Raw genomic sequence first — 20,423 nt, forward strand, 5'->3', positions numbered from 1 at the left:
ATCCCGCTCATATTGGAGATAAGCTTGTGTACTAAGAGAGGGATCATACTGAAACTTTACAGCTGCTGCACTTAAAGAAGCCAACTCAACCCATCAAGGTGTATGGCACGAGATTTAGGAATGCTTGCTTTTGTGGCCACTTCTAGTGAAGGTATGAGAGAAACAATATGTTTCCCCGCAACAAAAGGCGCTCCTTTAAAATAGCTGTTTGCACAGCCGTCACAATCTTTTTGATGGAAGCAAAACATGCCTCAGCTAAGGAATTCAAGTGACACTAAGCAATAGGGAAGGTCTGTCCTTCATTGTAGGTCACATTATCACAGTAACTCAGTATGACTCTAATAACTAGGTTGATTTATTATCCTAGTTTTTAAATATGTAGGGCCTGATTTAGAGTTTGGCGGAGGGGATTACTCCATCACAAACGTGATGAAAATACTGTTCGCCATATTACGATCCCATAATAGCATATGGAGATCATAATACCGTGGACGGAATATCCTTTTGACACGCAGTAATCCATCCGCCGAACTCTAAATCAGGCCTTTAATCTTGAGCATGTCTGCTTGTACAGTACGTAAGATATCAGTGTGTGCGCACAGCAACTGTCTGGATTAAAACGTGAGAGAAGTCAGGCCATACAAGGCCTTCAATCTCTCACCGTATTGAGGCACATAAGTATGTCCAAAGTTAAGAAATCGCAGGAAGCATTACAACCTCACAGCTAAGGTGCTTCCTGATCCCTTTTCGAGCCTCCTTTGATAGTAAAGCCCAAAAAGGTAATGATGAGAGAATATCTTGAGATGAATTGCATGCAGAGGTAAGAAATGTGGGCTACAGTTTGCAAGATGGATTCCTCACCAAGATTTAGAACTAATCTAAGAGGCAAATGAAAGTGATGAGAACTTATTCTGAATATAGAAGCTTTTGGACTCTCTACTGTGAAAAGTTTAAGTGACAAATTGATACTTCTTAAGATTGACATACTATACAGCTATACAGGAAGGTAACAAACTGCAACATGCCTGATTGTGTGTTAACTGAGACCGCTGATAATAGATGGGGATGTGACTAAAATTGGCATATCAAGAGAGAGTTTTCTATTTCTTTATACTGTAAGTGATGTGAAGCAAGCAACCACTGTAAATGGTAAAAGAGAATGATCTCTGTTGAGTATGCATACGGAATGATACTACAGGGAAACATGCCACCATCATGCCCCTTCTCAAGAAACCATCTGCTGACCTGGCCACGCTTTCCCACTACAGCCCATCTCCCTCCTACCATACCAGCATGGAGAACCTAATCAACTGACGCCCCACCAACCACCTCTGCAACCACAAGCTCCTCAACACTATGCAGTCCAGAATCAGGCCCAACCACAGTACAGAAACTGCACTTATCACTGCAATAGATGACATTGTATGATCCTAGGGAGAAGAGACACTGTCAGCCCTCATTTTCCTGTCCCTCTCTGCAGCATTTGACATGGTCCCACACCCCATCCTTATCAGGTGCATGCATGAAACTGGCCACAAAGGACCAGCTTTCCATTGGATCTGCTCCATTTTAACGGATAGAACACAAGCTATCAGTCTGGCACCTTACTCCTCAGAAGCCCACAGACTCATCTGGAGGGAGCCTCAAGATTCAAGACATACAATTTCCCTCTGGCCAATGTCATCCTTGCGAGCAAAATCAACATCCTCTCCTATGCCAACAACATGCAACTAAAAATCACCATCTCGGATAATACCTCCAACACCAGAAAGAAGTTCACCATCTGCATGACCAAAGTCTCTAACCGGATGAAAGCCAACTACTGTCTGTAGCGCAACGTCAACAAGGCAGAAGTAGTGATCTTCGGCAAAAACAACTCACCATGGGACTTCAACTGGTAGCAGGCCGAACTCGGACCCACACCCAGCACCAATGCCAGGAACCTCAGAATAATCATGAACAGCAAACTCGACATGACTGCACAAATCAACACCATCACTGCATCCTGCTTCCACACCCTGAAGATGCTGAGGAAGATCTTCAAGTGGCTTCCAAGCAACCCTAGAAAAACTCACTCATGCCCTAGTCACCAGCAGGTTGGATGATGGGATTCACTAGAAGACTACAAACCACTCAGAACTTGGCAGCCAGACTCATCCTCAAACTCTCATACAAAACTCACACCACACCTCAGGGAGCTCCACTTGCTCCGGATACACAAACATGCTCATTTCAAACTACTCACACACACATTCAAGGGACTATGCAACGTGGAATCCCTACATCTGAACAGTAACATCTCCTTCCAACAACCACTGAGACACTTCCACTCTGCAAGACTCCTACTCGCACACATTTGACGTATTCCGAGAGCCAGATCAGAAAGACAGGTGTTCTCTTATATTGCTTTGAAAGCATAGAACAGCCTCCCACTCCACATCAGGGCCACCTCCTCTTTTCTTGAATTCCGCAAGAAGCTAAAGACTTGGGGTTTCAATTATCCAACTGATCATAGGCAGGACTGGTCACACACACCTGCTAGCACCAGGATACCCTTGTGGGTGATAGTGCGCTTTACAAATATACATAAAAAAACATTATATAGAAAATTAAAAAACAATAAAAAAGGACATCTGTTGACTGTGATGAAAAAATATTTGTGGGCTACGTTTGAAGGCAGATTGGGCACTTGTTTTCGATTTTACTAACAGGCAGCCTCCCTTAAGAGATTCTGTTCACTTATCACTGGATCACACACTTTTCCTATTAGCATGCCATCCAGATGACCTTCATCCAATCTTTTTTTTAAATGATTCCATGTCAATACGATCATATGGGATGTTAGCCTGTTCTTGTAAATCATACAATTTAATTACGTATTCCTTTCTAAGAAAACACTCTACCTAATCCTCCGTCTGGATAGGGGGAAAGTCGACTGGGCCAGGCCAGGGCCACTGAAACTATGCACCAGGAGAGGACCGAAATATATAAGTTTAGTGAATTATGGGGCAAGAATGGAACGTAATGTGGCACAATTTGTGATAGAATTGCCTCATTTTTTGTCATTTGTCATCTGGGCAACGTTTTCATCTCTTTAGTACTAGTCTCACACCCAAATACCGCACTAAACAACAGAAACATGACGAGTCAACCTTTGCAAAGGCCTTGAACTGCACATTAACATGTTATTATAATGTTTTGCAAATTTTGATAAGTTTGAGCTAGAAATATTTTGTGTTAAAATCTGCATATTATGTAGCAGGTGATGGATTATGTGGCAACAGCAAAACATCCATATTAATGCAGAAAACACCAAAGCTGCAGAATTGCATACTTCCAGTGCCCTTGGTCCGAGCAGAGTCTCTTCTCTTACATGGCATTATAAGAAAGGGCACCTGTGTCAATTTCGATGAATTCCAAGTGCTTGGCCTCTCAACTAGAGAAGCATGAATTAAGGCTTCTTTCATACTACCACTTCATTCTTTGTTTATATCACTAGACCCAAAAATGGTGGCAGTAGTTGAAGGAGCCCTGCAAAACACTTGTTTAGGGAGTGATGCCTTAGGCATGCTTATTAATATTAAGAGAGAATGCCCCTTTCTTCACACCCATAAAAGTTTAAATAAGCGAAACAAACATAAGCGCTGAAATCTAAAGAGTAAGATTATCCTATAGCGCATATATTAGAATGTCGAATAGTGGTTATCAAATGTGACATAGAGATCAATTTTCAGTTACTGTGGAACAACTTTGGCAAGAGTCCGATCTAAATAAAGTAGTAAACACCTTCACCTCTTGGGCATTAGTGGGAGAAACTGCTGCCGACATTATACACAACTCTGACCTGCTTTGAGGATTGTTCTCCTGCAAAAAGAACAAGCCGAAACATTAACATTCCTAAGAAAATTGCTATATCAAGCATGCTCCTTTTGAGGTGTGTTTTGCAAAACATTGAGTAAACTATTTAAATATAAAGAAAAAAACACGAAAATGCATAACAAATATCCAGTACTGGACACTAAGATGGTCTGTAGAGTACCCTGGTAGACTGCCCAGGGAAAGAATGACTGCTCCCTATAATCATATGCCGCCATGCATAAAATAGTACATATGAACGGAGTTAAATGTCTCCTACAGAGAATCACAGGCCAAAGCTCTCCAAGCATCGGGAAGTTGAAAAGAGTCAAACTAGAGCAAAAAAGAATCCATAAAGAAACAATCCAACCCGATAGAAGGAAAAATCAGGAACAAAAAATATTTATTTATGCTTTATCCTGGAACTGGGATTGAGGAAAGGACTCTGCTCCATCTTCGACTTGGAAACTCAAATAACCTCCAATGGATAGACTGCAATCTTTGGAAATGGTTATTTATAAGAATTGTTTCCTTCCCCATCCGTGAGTTCATGGTGTTCAATCAACTATAAAGAAGCCTAAGTATGACATTGTACACACTGAACATAACTCTGAAGCTCCAGCACTGCATCTCTTCACATTACTAGCAGGAAACTCCATCACAGCCTTACAAAAAAAACAAAACTAAATATAATTATTGAATTTCGTTTAAGTGAAAAGTGTTTATCCCTCAATTTCACCTCTTTATTCCGCCCTTTCTCTCTTAAACCATCTATCCCTAGTTCCGTTCAGCCAGTCCATTCTTAGCTGTGCCGCAAAATATAAAATTAACACATTTTAATTTCTGTTTCATGGCTGGCCTTCTCAAAATAACAGGGAGTCTCAATGGAGGCTACTGGTAGCTCTATGGCTCTAAATGGGGAAGAGACTGTACGGCTATTGGCAAAATGTTTTCAAGGGGTTAACGTGCGGGCCATCTCTGGGAAGACTCCTGCTTATTCGGATGATGTTCCTGTGATAGAGATATTGGCCCTCATTTGGACCTCGGCGGTCTTTTTCCAAGATCGCCGAGGTACCGCCGGGCTGAAGACTGCCAGTGCAGGCGGTCTTCCACCCAGCGTATTATGACTGCTGGCAGCCCTCTGCCCTTTTTCAGACGGGAAGCCGCCAGCAGCCATACTGGCGGTCGGCGGTGAAGTGGAGGCTGCTCCACCTCCACCGCCACATCATCAGAACACCGCCCACCGAATCACAACCCAGGATTCGGTGTGGCGGTGTTCTGGTGATGGGGAGCTGGCGGAGGAGCAGCCCCCCTGGATGCTGTTCCCTCCCGGAGGATCACCGGACAAGGTAAGGTGATCGTCCGTTAGGCGAGGGGATTTGGGGGGTGTTGTGTGCATGCATGGGGGTGTGCGTGTGAGTGTGTAGAGGGGGTGTGTGAGTGCCTGTATGCATCCGGGGGGTGTTGTGTGTATGGGAAATGGATGCGTATGTCTGTGTGCATGTGTGCGTGTATGTGTGCATGCAAGTCTGCGTCTGCGTGTATGTGTATTAGTTGTGTGAGTGTGCGTGTAGGGGGGTGGGGGGTGTGTGTGTCAATGTTTTTGGGGGGGTGGGGCGGGTGTGGGGCGGAGGGGGGTCCTGACACCTGTGGGGGGGTGGTAGGGTGGTCGTGGGGCGGGGGAGACCCCTATCAGTGCCAGGGAACGAATTCCCTGGCACCGATAGTGCCTACCGCCATGGATTTCGTGGCAATACAAAACCCCACGAAATCCATGGCGGTATGCGGGGTCCTGATACCGCCGGCGGTCTAGTGACGGCCGCCGGGCTGGAGACTGAAGTCTCCAGCCCAGCGGTCATTACCACCCTGGCAGTTGGAGTGTAGAAGTGGTGGTTTGGCATGGTGGTAACCGCCATGCTTGTAATTACATTTATTTCCCGCCGGCCTGTTGGCGGTATTACCGCCACTTCTACAACGACCGCCAGGGTTGTAATGAGGGCCTTAGTCTGTTCTGTATAATGGACATGTAAGGGATCACTACTTATTATACTTTCCAGGATTATATGATACACATAGCTCGTTGGAAGAAACTAACTTTTGTCTTCACTGATTGACATTGACCAACTTAGGTTATTGAAGAATCACATCAAGGAAACTATTTGTAGAAAAGTGTATGCAAGCATTCCTGTGCAAGTTAAGAATGGGATTTCTCAGTTCTTCATCAGACCAGAATTTCTGCTGAGTAAAGAATCATGAAAAGTGACACAGACCCCAGGGGGTATATATTTTATTGTCCTGAGCTTAAGAAGGAATGCATGTAGGAATATACCACAACTTCTGTCTGGGAGGCCTGGTAACCACACCAGTATCAGTGCTCCTAAACGAATACTCCCCTAAATTAAACAGGCTATTGAGCTTTTCTGCAGCTATGTCCGGCCAAAGCATTCTTCACTACAACACCTGGGCCATAATAACAACTTGTTTTGCATAATAATGACACTAATAACTTTTTTTTAGACACTTTATAATGCACTTCAGCCAATTGTAAGCTCTCTAAATAACAGACATATATTACACAACTTAGGGAGCTCAATTTACCGATCTCAGGAGGACGGAAGGATGAGTCTTTTTTTGACCAATGAATATTTGAATAAAGTGCTGGAGCGAAGAGAAAATACATACGTCCACTCCGACTCGACTTCGGGTAGCTTCCTGTAGGCAGCAATTACACCAACAGCTAATTCCAATTTCTTTTCGTCCGCCAATAACTCAACAACTTTTTCTGAATCAAGACAGGTGAATAACACCATGGAGCCGTAGGACATCACTTTATCGTCCTCATTCTTTAGGCAGGTCCTTCAAAAGAAACCAGAAGAGTGATAAAAACATACTACAAACAGAAACACATACAAAGGTACATTTAAGAGAATCTGCAGACACCTGCCCCTAAACTTAGACATTTTTCAGCAGTAGGGTTAAAAAGGAGGTTCCAGATTTCGCAGTGCATTTTCTCAACTCGGTCTTCCAACCTTTGTTTTCTGTATGGATTGTGCGTGATAGCTTCACCGCGTTTATGAAGTGGACTTTTTTAGGTATTGTTTCAAGATGAAAGAGTCTGTTTAGAATGTAATTTAATGTGTTCTGAAATACCTTAGACAGACTGAGAAGGTGATATACAGATGACCTACACTCTACTGATTGACATCTAACCTAATGTGAGGTCAACCGGCGTAATAAACGAACATCAGATGGATGTCTTCACAAGAAGGAAGCATGGTGACACAGCCTTGCCACACGGTTCTGTGTCTCTTCAGAGGCAGAGAAGACTGGCTACTCTGCCTCCCTGCCTGCTGAAGCACCACATGGCTCATACGAGGAAGAGGCTGGCAGAACGAGGATCCTGGCTAGAGTTCATTTGAGCCATATGGTTCCCAGAAGCCATTGTCACACCGAGTAGAAAGGCAAGCTAAGGCAAGGAAATCACAGAAAGGAACCACGAGGGCTCACAGACTAGGAATGCCCCATCCAATCCCTCGTACACATAGAAGGCAAGGTGACATTTGAGAAACTTGAGAGGAGGAGTTCCCTCCTAATGAAAGACGAGCGCCTGCCCTGACAAGACAAGAAACGGCAGGCCCGGATCCCACAGGGTGAACCCACATGAGGAGTGGAATGGGAGTCACCCACAGGGGGTGCATGAATTGAAGAGAAGGAAATGGAGAGACAAAAGAGGTAGTTGTCTCCCTTCAGACAAGAGTAAAGGTATGTGTGTGCCTGAGGACCAATAGGGGAACCCCTGCCAGTTACCAATTAGGAAAGTGGGAGTTACTGGCGGAAGCTGAGAAGACAGGAGCTAGGACTGGCCCACAAACTGGGGAGCATTACTAGTAGCCCTGTCATTAAGCTTTCTCTCAAACGCACTGGTTGACAATCTTTTATAGCTTAAGAGTGGGGAGCTGGAGGACACACAATTCTGACTTGAAGTGAAGCTGTGTCTTGCTGTGACAAATGGAAGGAAAGGAACTTTAATTGGAGGTAGTGGACGAGCTGCTGCAACTTACTCACCCACTAATGAGGACATCTCTCTCTGGTGGGCAGATGAAGCTCAAAGTTGAGTTTTCACTGACTAATGCAAACAAGCACCGTAAAGGAGGAGTCACAGAAAAATACCAGCAGCACCTGAATAGTGCAAACGTAACAACCACTGCAGGGAAAATGACAACAGGTGGCACCAGTACAATCAATAGAGAGGAATTAAAGCCCTGACTGGCTGAGAAGTAGGTAGGGGTGGTAAAACATCTAATGGAGGGCTTGGGCAGAGACAAATTTGTGGTTGGAAAAGCATATGCATGGTTGCAATTCCAAATTAAAATGCTGTTCGACAAATGAGAGAAATAGAAAATATATTGGGAAGGGACAACATTTCCATCCGGAATCTAAAGAAGGGGGGCAAACATGACAATATATATGCATGACTTAGCAACATTTTTAGAGGTTACTGAAGGGCGAGCATGATTTGCAGGTGGGCATAGTGAAATCGCCTAGATTTACAAACAGAATATAACATGATGGCAGATGCCTCTAGGTTCGATTAAACGGTAATAAATACAGGCTGCATTAAGACAGGAGACAGATACCTCCATGAACTTCACAGGGCAGTCATCTTTGCGTTTATCCTGCTTTAGGGCATGTTTCAAAACTGTTGATACAGTGCCTAAACCACCTGCGTCGTGCATCCAGTAAGTTAACACAAATATAGAACACATACAATAGTGTACTTCGTTACCTCTTACACAGACGACATCTATTACCATTCATTACAACAGTTTCCTGTAATTTGCATTCAGATATAAGCAGAAGCCTAAAACGTAATAAGTTCAAAGCTATACCTTATATGTCTTGCCAATAGTGACCTCAATTAGCACAGATATCCACATGAATGCAGAAACCTTACAATTCCTTAGGGTGTTATCAAGGGCCAGGCATTAGTTTCAGTAACTGTCGCTGCAAGTTCAATTCTAGTCTAAATCTTGGCCTCTGCACTAAGCCCAACTTCATGCGATTCTGGGCAAATGATCAACCTAAAAACAGCTATTTGTATAGATTGCATCAGTTTGGTAGCTATGACAGACACAAATGATAAGATAGATGCTTGAAGGGTACAAGCTACTGTTAAGCCAACGTCAAGCAAATATAAGCAAGTTAGCTTTTAGTTTCAGGTGTGCCATGCGGATTTTTGAGAAACCGCCCTCGTCAAGCCACACTGTCAAATAATATGAATGCTTTGCCCTATCCACTAATAATATAGTTTTATAAGAAGTGCTTACCCATAAACTCATATGAATGGATTAAAGCGTTGGGATATGTGCTGTGTGGTCTTGTTATATTGTATGTGAAAATTACTGGTGGAGAATTACCTGTGTTGGCCAGATCCCTGATGTTAATGTCTAAGCTAGTCCAAAGATGGTGGTGTAGCAACAATTGTAAGTGCCCACTTGTGGGATGCAGAATGGTACTTACTAAGGGGTTTGTTAAACCTGCAATTAGGCAACAGGAATAAAGATATTACTTTACACACTATTTGTAATATAGATTATAGCAGGAGTGAGGTGCCTGCAAACAAAGTTACCCCGAGATAGTGGTTAGAAGAAAATCTTCAGCATGCCTCAACTCCACAATCGGAGCTTAACAAAGGAAGGTAGGCCCCTGAGTGAGAACCAGATGTGCCAAGCCGCTGTCGTGTACAACTAAAAGGTTCCTCCCTGTTGACCATTCGAAACAGCCCGGTAACATTTTCTGCCAGAATGGAGGCCCACGAGGCGCATCTGCTTTTGCTTACATCACAGAGCCCAAAAGCGAGACACAGGTAGCAGCATGAGCTGCATGCGCCCGTACGTCACAGATAGTAATGGTCTGGATACCACAGCACCATACAAAGATGTGTATGCCTAGGTATTATGAAGCAACTGGGAAATGGGGAACGCAGCTTAAGAACCAGGTATCTAAGCTCAGTAAACACTACTAGAATTTGAAAGAAGCATTAGATACTCCTACATCAGGAAACCTAATTCATTCAACTTTACATGGTTATCAGTAAGAGTGTAGGAAACTAGGCAAACAATGATCAATATTTCAATTGCAATTGAAAGAAATCGTATATCTGTGTGGTTAAACTGTGAGTAATAATACTAAAACAAGCATGTAAAATACAAGTTGTTTTCCAGCAGTCTAATACCAAGATCACATATTGTTATGACAGCTGAAATTCAAAATGGTCCATAATCATGAGAACAATTCTGTTATCACAGGTGTAGCTACAATGTCACCAATTCAGAACACCAGCCCTTTCTTGGGAGGAGTTGTGTTGTTACAAAGACCTAGTCACCAAGATCTAGTCACTAGAAAGTGACACATAACGGCACTATTTTTTCACAGTATTCAGTTCATTGTCACATTTTGTTATCCACTTACACTCAAGCCTTTGTAGACTAAGTACCAGATCTCCACCTCTATCTGGTAGATGAGCCATATCAATCACCTGCCATCTTATGTCATCTGCAGTATGGTTTATCTCTTGATAACGTATGACCAATGTGCGTTTGCCGCTCTACATCGGATTCTGCTTCGATGCTGATCAAGTTGTAAGTTTTCACTTGTTTCATGGTCTGCCCCACATAGATCGCCTTATATGGGCACCAGATGCAGTAGACCACATTGGTAGAGTTACAGTTCGAAAAATATTTAAACTTCACATTTATAGTATTTTCTACAAATCATTTTGTATTACATATAAATAGGGAGGCTACATAATCAGTCTTATGTTACAGTTCAAATGTGGACAGTTATTTCATTGCAGTAAAGTCACTTGTTACTGTAATTTGTTAGCCATTTGTAAGGAAATGCCTCCTTGGCATGGTTACCCCCTGACTTTTTGCCTTTGCTGATGCCAAGTTTTGATTTGAAAGTGTGCTGAGACCTGCTAACCAGGCCCCAGCACCAGTGTTCTTTCCCTAAAACTGTACCTTTGTCTCCACAATTGGCACACCCTGGCATCCAGGTAAGTCCCTTGTAACTGGTACCCCTGGTACCAAGGGCCCTGATGCCAGGGAAGGTCTCTAAGGGCTGCAGCATGTCTTATGCCACCCTGGGGACCCCTCACTCAGCACAGGCACACTGCTGGCCAGCTTGTGTCTGCTGGTGGGGAGAAAATGACTAAGTCGACATAGCACTCCCCTCAGGGTGCCATGCCAACCTCACACTGCCTATGGCATAGATAAGTCACCCCTCTAGCAGGCCTTACAGCCCTAAGGCAGGGTGCACTATACCACAGGTGAGGGCATAGGCGCATGAGCACTATGCCCCTACAGTGTCTAAGCAAAACCTTAGACATTATAAGTGCAGGGTAGCCATAAGAGTATATGGTCTGGGAGTCTGTCATACACGAACTCCACAGCACCATAATGGCTACACTGAAAAATGGGAAGTTTGGTATCAAACTTCTCAGCACAATAAATGCACACTGATGCCAGTATACATTTTATTGTGAAATACACCCAGAGGGCATCTTAGAGATGCCCCCTAAAAACATACCCGACTTCCAGTGTGGGCTGACCAGTTTTGCCAGCCTGCCACACACCAGACATGTTGCTGGCCACATGGGGAGAGTGCCTTTGTCACTGTGTGGCTAGTAACAAAGCCTGTACTGGGTGGAGGTGCTTCTCACCTCCCCCTGCAGGAACTGTAACACCTGGCGGTGAGCCTCAAAGGCTCACCCCCTTTGTTACAACGCCAGAGGGCACCCCAGCTAGTGGAGATGCCCGCCTCCTCCGGCCACGGTCACACTTTTGGCAGCAAGGCCGGAGGAAATAATGAGAAAAACAAGGAGGAGTCACTGGCCAGTCAGGACAACCCCTAAGGTGTCCTGAGCTGAGGTGACTCTGACTTTTGGAAATCCTCCATCTTGCAGATGGAGGATTCCCCCAATAGGATTAAGGACGTGCCATCCTCACCTCAAGGAGGAGGCACAAAGTGGGTGTAGCCACCCTCAGGGCTAGTAGCCATTGCCTACTAACCCCCAAGACCTAAACACACCCCTAAATTGAGTATTTAGGGGCCCCCAGAACCTAGGAAGATAGATTCCTGCAACCTGAAGACGAAGAAGGACTGCTGACCTGAAGCCCGGCAGAGAAGACGGAGACACCAACTGCTTTGGCCCCAGCCCTACCGGCCTGTCTCCCCACTTCGAGAAAAACTGCAACAGCGACGCGTCCCCCAGGGTCCAGCGTCCTCTGAAGCCTCAGAGGACTACCCTGCATCTAAAAGGACCAAGAACTCCTGAGGACAGCGGCCCTGTTCCAAAGAAACTGCAACGTTGCAACAAAGAAGCAACTTTTAAAGACCACACGTTTCCCGCCGGAAGCGTGAGACTTTAAACTCTGCTCCCGACGCCCCCGGCTCGACCTGCGGAAAACTAACTCTACAGGGAGGACTCCCCGGCGACTGCGAGCCCGTGAGTAGCCAGAGTTGAACCCCCCAGAACCCCCACAGCGACGCCTGCAGAGGGAATCTAGAGGCTCCCCCTGACCGCGACTGCCTGCTTCAAAGAACCCGACGCCTGGGAAACACACTGCACCCGCAGCCCCCAGTACCTGAAGGATCCGACCTCCAGTGCAGGAGCGACCCCCAGGTAGCCCTATCCCTAACCCAGGTAATGGCTACCCCGAGGTGCCCTTCCCCCCCCCCCTTGCCTGCATCGCTGAAGAGACCCCTGGGTCTCCCATTTAAACCTATTGCAAACCAGACGCCTGTTTGCACTCTGCACCCGGCCGCCCCTGTGCCGCTGAGGGTGTACTTTTTGTGCTGACTTGTGTCCCTCCCGGTGCCCTACAAAACCCCCCTGGTCTGCCCTCCGAAGTCGCGGGTACTTACCTGCTGGCAGACTAGAACCGGGGCACCCCTATCTCCATTGAAGCCTATGCGTTTTGGACATCACTTTGACCTCTGCACCTGACTGGCCCTGAGCTGCTGGTGTGGTAACTTTGGGGTTGCCCTGAACCCCCAATGGTGGGCTACTTTGGACCCAACTTTGAACCCTCTAAGTGCTTTACTTACCTGCAAAACTAACCAATACTTACCTCCCCCAGGAACTGTTGAATTTTGCACTGTGTCCAATTTTAAAATAGCTTATTGCCATTTTTGCCAAAACTGTACATGCTATTGTGATGATTCAAAGTCCCTACGATACCTGAGTGAAATACCTTTCATTTAAAGTATTGTTTGTAAATCTTGAACCTGTAATTCTGAAAATAAACTAAGAAAATATATTTTTCTACGTAAAAAACTATTGGCCTGGAATTGTCTTTGAGTGTGTGTTCCTCGTTTATTGCCTGTGGGTGTACAACAAATGCTTAACAGTACCCTCTGATAAGCCTACTGCTCGACTACACTACCACAAAATAGAGCATTAGAATTATCTCTTTTTGCCACTATCTTCCCTCTAAGGGGAACCCTTGGACTCTGTGCATGCCATTTCTTACTTTGAAATAGGACACACAGAGACAACTTCCTACATTCGTGGATCAGCGGTGGGGTACAAGACTTTGCATTTGCTGGACTACTCAGCCAATACCTGATCACACAACTAAATTCCAAAAATTGTCATTAGAAACTGATTTTTGAAATTTGAGCTATTTTTCTAAATTTTTAAAAGTCCTGCTAGGGCCTTGTGTTAGTCCCTGTTAGCATTTCTTTTAGAGTTTAAAAGTTTTGTAAAAGTTTGAATTAAGTTCTAGAGATAGTTTTAGATTCTTAAAAAGTATTCCAACTTTTAGAAACAAAATGTCTGCTGCAGAAGAGATTGTGATGGAACTCAACCACACCCCTTACCTGCACCTTAGGATGTCAGAGTTAAGGTCTCTCTGCAAAATCAAAAAGATAAAGACTGGTTCAAACCCTACCAAAGTACAGCTCCAGGAGCTTTAGGGTCAGTGGAGAGGAGATCAGGTAGAGGTTCACTCTCCGCTTCCTGGTCCTCATCTGTTACCATCAACAGATTCACATCTGCCCTGTCATGAAAGAGTTTGAGGCTGTTCACATGGATCACCCTTTTGGGGGTCCTGCTAGTGCCTAGGTCTACCAGGTAGATGACCTGACTCTTTCTCGCTAGCACTGGGTAAGGGCCACTCCATCTGTCCTGAAGTGCCCTGGGAGCATTAGGCTCCAGGACCCAGACTTTCTGCCTGGCTGAAACTCAACCATAGCTGCCTTTTGGTCATACCACATCTTCTGGAGTTGTTGGCTGGCCTCAAGGTTTTTACTTTCCTTTTCCATGTACTCTGTCATCCTGGAACGTAGGTCTAGTACATAGTCCACTATATCTTGTTTAGGCTCATGAAGAGGCCTCTCCCAGCCTTCTTTTACAAGAGCTGGTGGTCCCCTTACAGGATGGCCAAACAGAAGTTCAAAGGGGGAAAACCATACTCCCTTCTGAGGCACCTCTCTGTAGGCGAAAAGCAGACATGGCAAGAGGACATCCCATCTCCTTTTGAGCTTTTCAGGGAGCCCCATGATCATGCCTTTCAATGTCTTGTTAAACCTTTCTACAAGACCATTGGTTTGTGGATGGTATGGTGTGGTGAATTTGTAAGTCACCCCACACTCATTCCACATGTGTTTCAGGTATGCTGACATGAAGTTGGTACCCCTGTCAGACACCACTTCCATAGGAACTCCCACTCTGGTAAAGATACCTATGAGTGCTTTAGCTATTGCAGGGGCAGTAGTGGACCTAAGGGGAATTGCTTCAGGGTACCTAGTGGCATGATCCACTACCACTAGGATATACTGGTTCCCTGAGACTGTGGGAGGTTCAAGTGGACCCACTATGTCCACACCCACTCTTTCAAAGGGGACCCCCACCACTGGAAGTGGAATGAGGGGGGCCTTTGGATGTCCACCTGTCTTACCACTGGCTTGACAGGTGGCACAGGAGACACAAAACTCCTTTACTTTCTGGGACATGTTGGGCCTATAGAAATGGTTGACCAACCTCTCCCAAGTCTTGGTTTGTCCCAAATGCCCAGCAAGTGGAATATCATGAGCTAAGGTCAGAATGAACTTCCTAAGCTCCTGAGGCACTACCACTCTCCTAGTGGCACCAGGTTTGGGATCTCTTGCCACAGTGTAGAGGAGTCCATCTTCCCAATAGACTCTATGTGTTCCAGTGATTTTTCCTTTGGTCTCTTCAGAGGCTTGCTGCCTAAGGCCTTCAAGAGAGGGACATGTTTCTTGCCCCTTACACAACTGTTCCCTTGTGGGTCCCCTTGGGCCTAAGAGTTCAACCTGATAAGATTACAACTCCATGGGCTCAGTTTCCTCAGAGGGCAGAACTTCTTCCTGGGAAGAGAGGTTCCCTTTCTTTTGTTGTATTGAAGCTGGTTCCCCAGTCTTCTTCCCTTTCCTCTTGGAGGGTTGGGCCATTATTCCAGGCTCCAACACCACTTTTTCACCCTGAGCTTTGCACTGTGCCCTTGTCTTGACACACACCAGTTCAGGGATACCCAGCATGGCTGCATGGGTTTTGAGTTCTACCTCAGCCCATGCTGAGGACTCCAGGTCATTTCCAAGCAAACAGTCTACAGGGATATTTGAGGAGACTGCTACCTGTTTCAGGCCTTTGACCCCTCCCCATTCTAAAGATACCATAGCCATGGGATATACTTTAGTCTGATTGTCAGCGTTGGTGACTGGATAAGTTTGTCCAGTCAGGTATTGTCCTGGGGATACCAGTTTCTCTGTCACCATGGTGACACTGGCACCTGTATCCCTCAGGCCTTCTACACTAGTCCCATTAATTAAGAGTTGCTGCCTGTATTTTTGCATATTAGGAGGCCAGGCAGCCAGTGTGGCTAAGTCTACCCCACCCTCGGAAACTAATGTAGCTTCAGTGTGAACCCTGATTTGCTCTGGGCACACTGTTGATCCCACCTGGAGACTGGCTATTCCAGTGCTAACTGGAGTAGAGTTTGAAGTGGAACCTTTCTTGGGACAGGCCTTGTCTCCAGTTTGGTGTCCCTGCTGATTACAGCTACGGCACCAGGCCTTTTTAGGATCAAAGTTTTTACCCTTGTACCCAAAATTGGATTGTGAAGAGACTTTGGACCCTCCCTCCTGAGCAGGTTTTTGGGGCCCTGTAGAAGACTCTTTACTTTTACCCTTGGATGTCTCAACACTCTTCCCCTGGGGAGGCTTTGTGACCCCTTTCTTTTGGTCACCCCCTGTGGAAGTCTTGGTTACCCTAGTCTTGACCCAATGGTCCGCCTTCTTTCCCAATTCTTGGGGAGAAATTGGTCCTAGGTCTACCAGATGCTGATGCAGTTTATCATTGAAACAATTACTTAAAAGGTGTTCTTTCATAAACAGATTGTACAGCCCATCATAATCATTTACACCACTGCCATTAATCCAACCATCCAGTGTTTTGACTGAGAAGTCAACAAAATCAACCCAGGTCTGGCTCGAGGATTTTTGAGCCCCCCCTGAACCTAATCCTGTACTCCTCAGCTGAGAATCCAAAGCCCTCAATCAGGGTAGCCTTCATGAGTTCATAGGATTCTGCATCTTTTCCAGAGAGTGTGAGGAGTCTATCCCTACACTTTCCTGTGAACATTTCTCAAAGGAGAGCACCCCAGTGAGATCTGTTTACTTTTCTGGTTGCACAAGCCCTCTCAAAAGCTGTGAACCATTTGGTGATGTCATCACCATCTTCATATTTAGTTACAATCCCTTTGGGGATTTTTAGCATGTCTGGAGAATCTCTGACCCTATTTAAATTGCTGCCACCATTGATGGGACCTAAGCCCATCTCTTGTCTTTCCCTTTCTATGGCTAGGATCTGTCTTTCCAAAGCCAATCTTTTGGCCATCCTGGCTAGCAGGAGGTCATCTTCATTGAGACTGCTCTCAATGCTTCCAGAGCTGTTGGACTCTCCTGTGAGGGAAGCAGCATCTCTGACTATAACTTGTGGAGTCAGGGTTGGAGAAACCCTGGTCTCCCTATCTAGGACTGGAGGTGGGAGTTCCTCCAAATAACTAGTGTCCCCCTCTGTGAGGCCATCATCAGAGGGGTTGTTTTTAGCAAACTCTGCCAAAAGCTCCTAGAGCTGTACTTTGGTAGGGTTTGAACCATTTTTTATCTTTTTGATTTTGCAGAGAGACCTTAACTCTGACATCCTAAGATGCAGGTAAGGGGTGAGGTTGAGTTCCATCACTATCTCTTCTGCAGCAGACATTTTGTTTCTAAAAGTTGGAATACTTTTTAAGAATCTAAAACTATCTCTAGAACTTAATTCAAACTTTTACAAAACTTTCAAACTCTAAAAGAAATGCTAACAGGGACTAACACAAGGCCCTAGCAGGATTTTTAAAAATTTAGAAAAATAGCTCAAATTTAAAAAATCAGTTTCTAATGACAATTTTTGGAATTTAGTTGTGTGATCAGGTATTGGCTGAGTAGTCCAGCAAATGCAAAGTCTTGTACCCCACCGCTGATCCACCAATGTAGGAAGTTGGCTCTGTATGTACTATTTCAAAGTAAGAAATAGCATGCACAGAGTCCAAGGGTTCCCCTTAGAGGTAAGATAGTGGCAAAAAGAGATAATTCTAATGCTCTATTTTGTGGTAGTGTGGTCGAGCAGTAGGCTTATCAGAGGGTACTGTTAAGCATTTGTGGAACACCCACAGGCAATAAATGAGGAACACACACTCAAAGACAATTCCAGGCCAATAGGTTTTTATGTAGAAAAATATATTTTCTTAGTTTATTTTAAGAACCACAGGCTGAAGATTTACAAACAATACTTTAAATGAAAGGTATTTCACTCAGGTATCTTAGGAACTTTGAATCATCACAATAGCATGTACAGTTTTGGCAAAAATGGCAGTAAGCTATTTTAAAATTGGACACTGCAAAATTCAACAGTTCCTGGGGGAGGTAAGTATTGGTTAGTTGTGCAGGTAAGTAAAGCACTTACAGGGTTCAAAGTTGGGTCCAAAGTAGCCCACCGTTGGGGGTTCAGGGCAACCCCAAAGTTACCACACCAGCAGCTCAGGGCCGGTCAGGTGCAGAGGTCAAAGTGGTGCCCAAAACGCATAGGCTTCAATGGAGATAGGGGTGCCCCGGTTCTAGTCTGCCAGCAGGTAAGTACCCGCGACTTCGGAGGGCAGACCAGGGGGGTTTGGTAGGGCACCGGGGGGGACACAAGTCAGCACAAAAAGTACACCCTCAGCGGCACAGGGGCGGCCGGGTGCAGAGTGCAAAGAGGCGTTCGGTTTGCAATAGGTTTGCATGGGAGACCCAGGGGTCTCTTCAGCGATGCAGGCAGGCAAGGGGGGGCTCCTCGGGGTAGCCACCACCTGGGCTAGGAAGAGGACCACCTGGGGGTCGCTCCTGCACTGGAGGTTGGATCCTTCAGGTCCTGGGGGCTACGGGTGCAGTGTGTTTCCCAGGCGTCGGGTTCTTTGAAGCAGGCAGTCATGGTCAGGGGGAGCCTCTGGATTCCCTCTGCAGGCGTCGCTGTGGGGGATCAGGGGGGTCAACTCTGGCTACTCACGGGCTCGCAGTCGCCGGGGAGTCCTCCCTGTAGAGTTAGTTTTCCGCAGGGCGAGCCGGGGGCGTCGGGTGCAGAGTGGAAAGTCTCACGCTTCCGGCAGGAAACGTGTGGTCTTTAAAAGTTGCTTCTTTGTTGCAACGTTGCAGTTTTTTTGGAACAGGGCCGCTGTCCTCGGGAGTTCTTGGTCCTTTTAGATGCAGGGTAGTCCTCTGAGGCTTCAGAGGTCGCTGGACCCTGGGGGACGCATCGCTGTTGCAGTTTTTCTCGAAGTGGGGAGACAGGCCGGTAGGGCTGGGGCCAAAGCAGTTGGTGTCTCCGTCTTCTCTGCAGGGCTTCAGGTCAGCAGTCCTTCTTCGTCTTCAGGTTGCAGGAATCTATCTTCCTAGGTTCTGGGGGCCCCTAAATACTCAATTTAGGGGTGTGTTTAGGTCTAGGAGGTTAGTAGCCAATGGCTACTAGCCCTGAGGGTGGCTACACCCTCTTTGTGCCTCCTCCCTGAGGGGAGGGGGGCACATCCCTAATCATATTGGGGGAATCCTCCATCTACAAGATGGAGGATTTCTAAAAGTCAGAGTCACCTCAGCTCAGGACACCTTAGGGGTTGTCCTGACTGGCCAGTGACTCCTCCTTGTTTTTCTCATTATTTCCTCCGGCCTTGCCGCCAAAAGTGGGGCTGTGGCCGGAGGGGGCGGGCATCTCCACTAGCTGGGGTGCCCTGTGGCGCTGTAACAAAGGGGGTGAGCCTTTGAGGCAGGGGGAGGTGAGAAGCACCTCCACCCAGTACAGGCTTTGTTACTAGCCACAGAGTGACGAAGGCACTCTCCCCATGTGGCCAGCAACGTGTCTGGTGTGTGGCAGGCTAGCAAAACTAGTCAGCCCACACTGGAAGTCGGGTATGTTTTTAGGGGGCATCTCTAAGATGCCCTCTGGGTGTTTTTCACAATAAAATGTATACTGGTATCAGTGTGCTTTTATGTGCTGAGAAGTTTGATACCAAACTTCCCATTTTTCAGTGAAGCCATTATGGTGCTGTGGAGTTCGTGTATGACAGACTCCCAGACCATATACTCTTATGGCTACCCTGCACTTACAATGTCCAAGGTTTTGCTTAGACACTGTAGGGCATAGTGATCATGCACCTATGCCCTCACCTGTGGTATAGTGCACCCTACCTTAGGGCTGTAAGGCCTGCTAGAGGGGTGACTTATCTATGCCATAGGCAGTGTGAGGTTGGCATGGCACCCTGAGGGGAGTGCCATGTCGACTTAGTCATTTTCTCCCCACCAGCACACACAAGCTGGCAAGCAGTGTGTCTGTGCTGAGTGAGGGGTCCCCAGGGTGGCATAAGACATGCTGCAGCCCTTAGAGACCTTCCCTGGCATCAGGGCCCTTGGTACTAGGGGTACCAGTTACAAGGGACTTACCTGGATGCCAGGGTGTGCCAATTGTGGAGACAAAGGTACAGTTTTAGGGAAAGAACACTGGTGCTGGGGCCTGGTTAGCAGGCCTCAGCACACTTTCAAATCAAAACTTGGGATCAGCAAAGGCAAAAAGTCAGGGGGTAACCATGCCAAGGAGGCAATTCCTTTTTGAAGTACTATCCAGTAATATGCCATCAACTCGCCACCTGTCAAATTTTCAGTGACTCTTGCTAAATGCAAAATAGCGCAGCTAGACCTCCTTGCAAGTACGCTTGACATTTAGTACAAACAGCGCTGCAAACGAGCACCTGCATGGTCTAGCACAGGAACGTGGAGCAACAGTCTGGTGCAACAGTTTGCCTCTTCATCCAGAAGATTAAGCCCCTCTATGACAATGGTATGATTTGAAGCTCAAATGTACTTGTGTGGATGGGAGACACAGCCCCTTTACCCAATAGTCCGGTTTGGTCCTAAATCCATTGTTTGGGTACCATCTGAGCCTGGGGGGCCATCAGATCTTGAGGTATCTGATTATTCTA

General features: G+C 46.1%; 1 protein-coding gene across 1 annotated transcript in view; it reads right to left on the reverse strand.

The window, feature by feature from the left end:
• Positions 1 to 20,423, reverse strand: part of ATXN10 (ataxin 10) — a 1,000,711-nt gene that overhangs the window by 595,054 nt on the left and 385,234 nt on the right. The window contains exon 5 of the mRNA XM_069228252.1: positions 6,538 to 6,711. Within this exon, the coding sequence (XP_069084353.1) occupies positions 6,538 to 6,711 (174 nt within the window). The remainder of the gene's footprint in view (positions 1 to 6,537; positions 6,712 to 20,423) is intronic.

This window comes from Pleurodeles waltl, chromosome 4_1 (genome assembly GCF_031143425.1).
Source record: "Pleurodeles waltl isolate 20211129_DDA chromosome 4_1, aPleWal1.hap1.20221129, whole genome shotgun sequence".
Lineage (NCBI taxonomy): Eukaryota > Metazoa > Chordata > Amphibia > Caudata > Salamandridae > Pleurodeles > Pleurodeles waltl.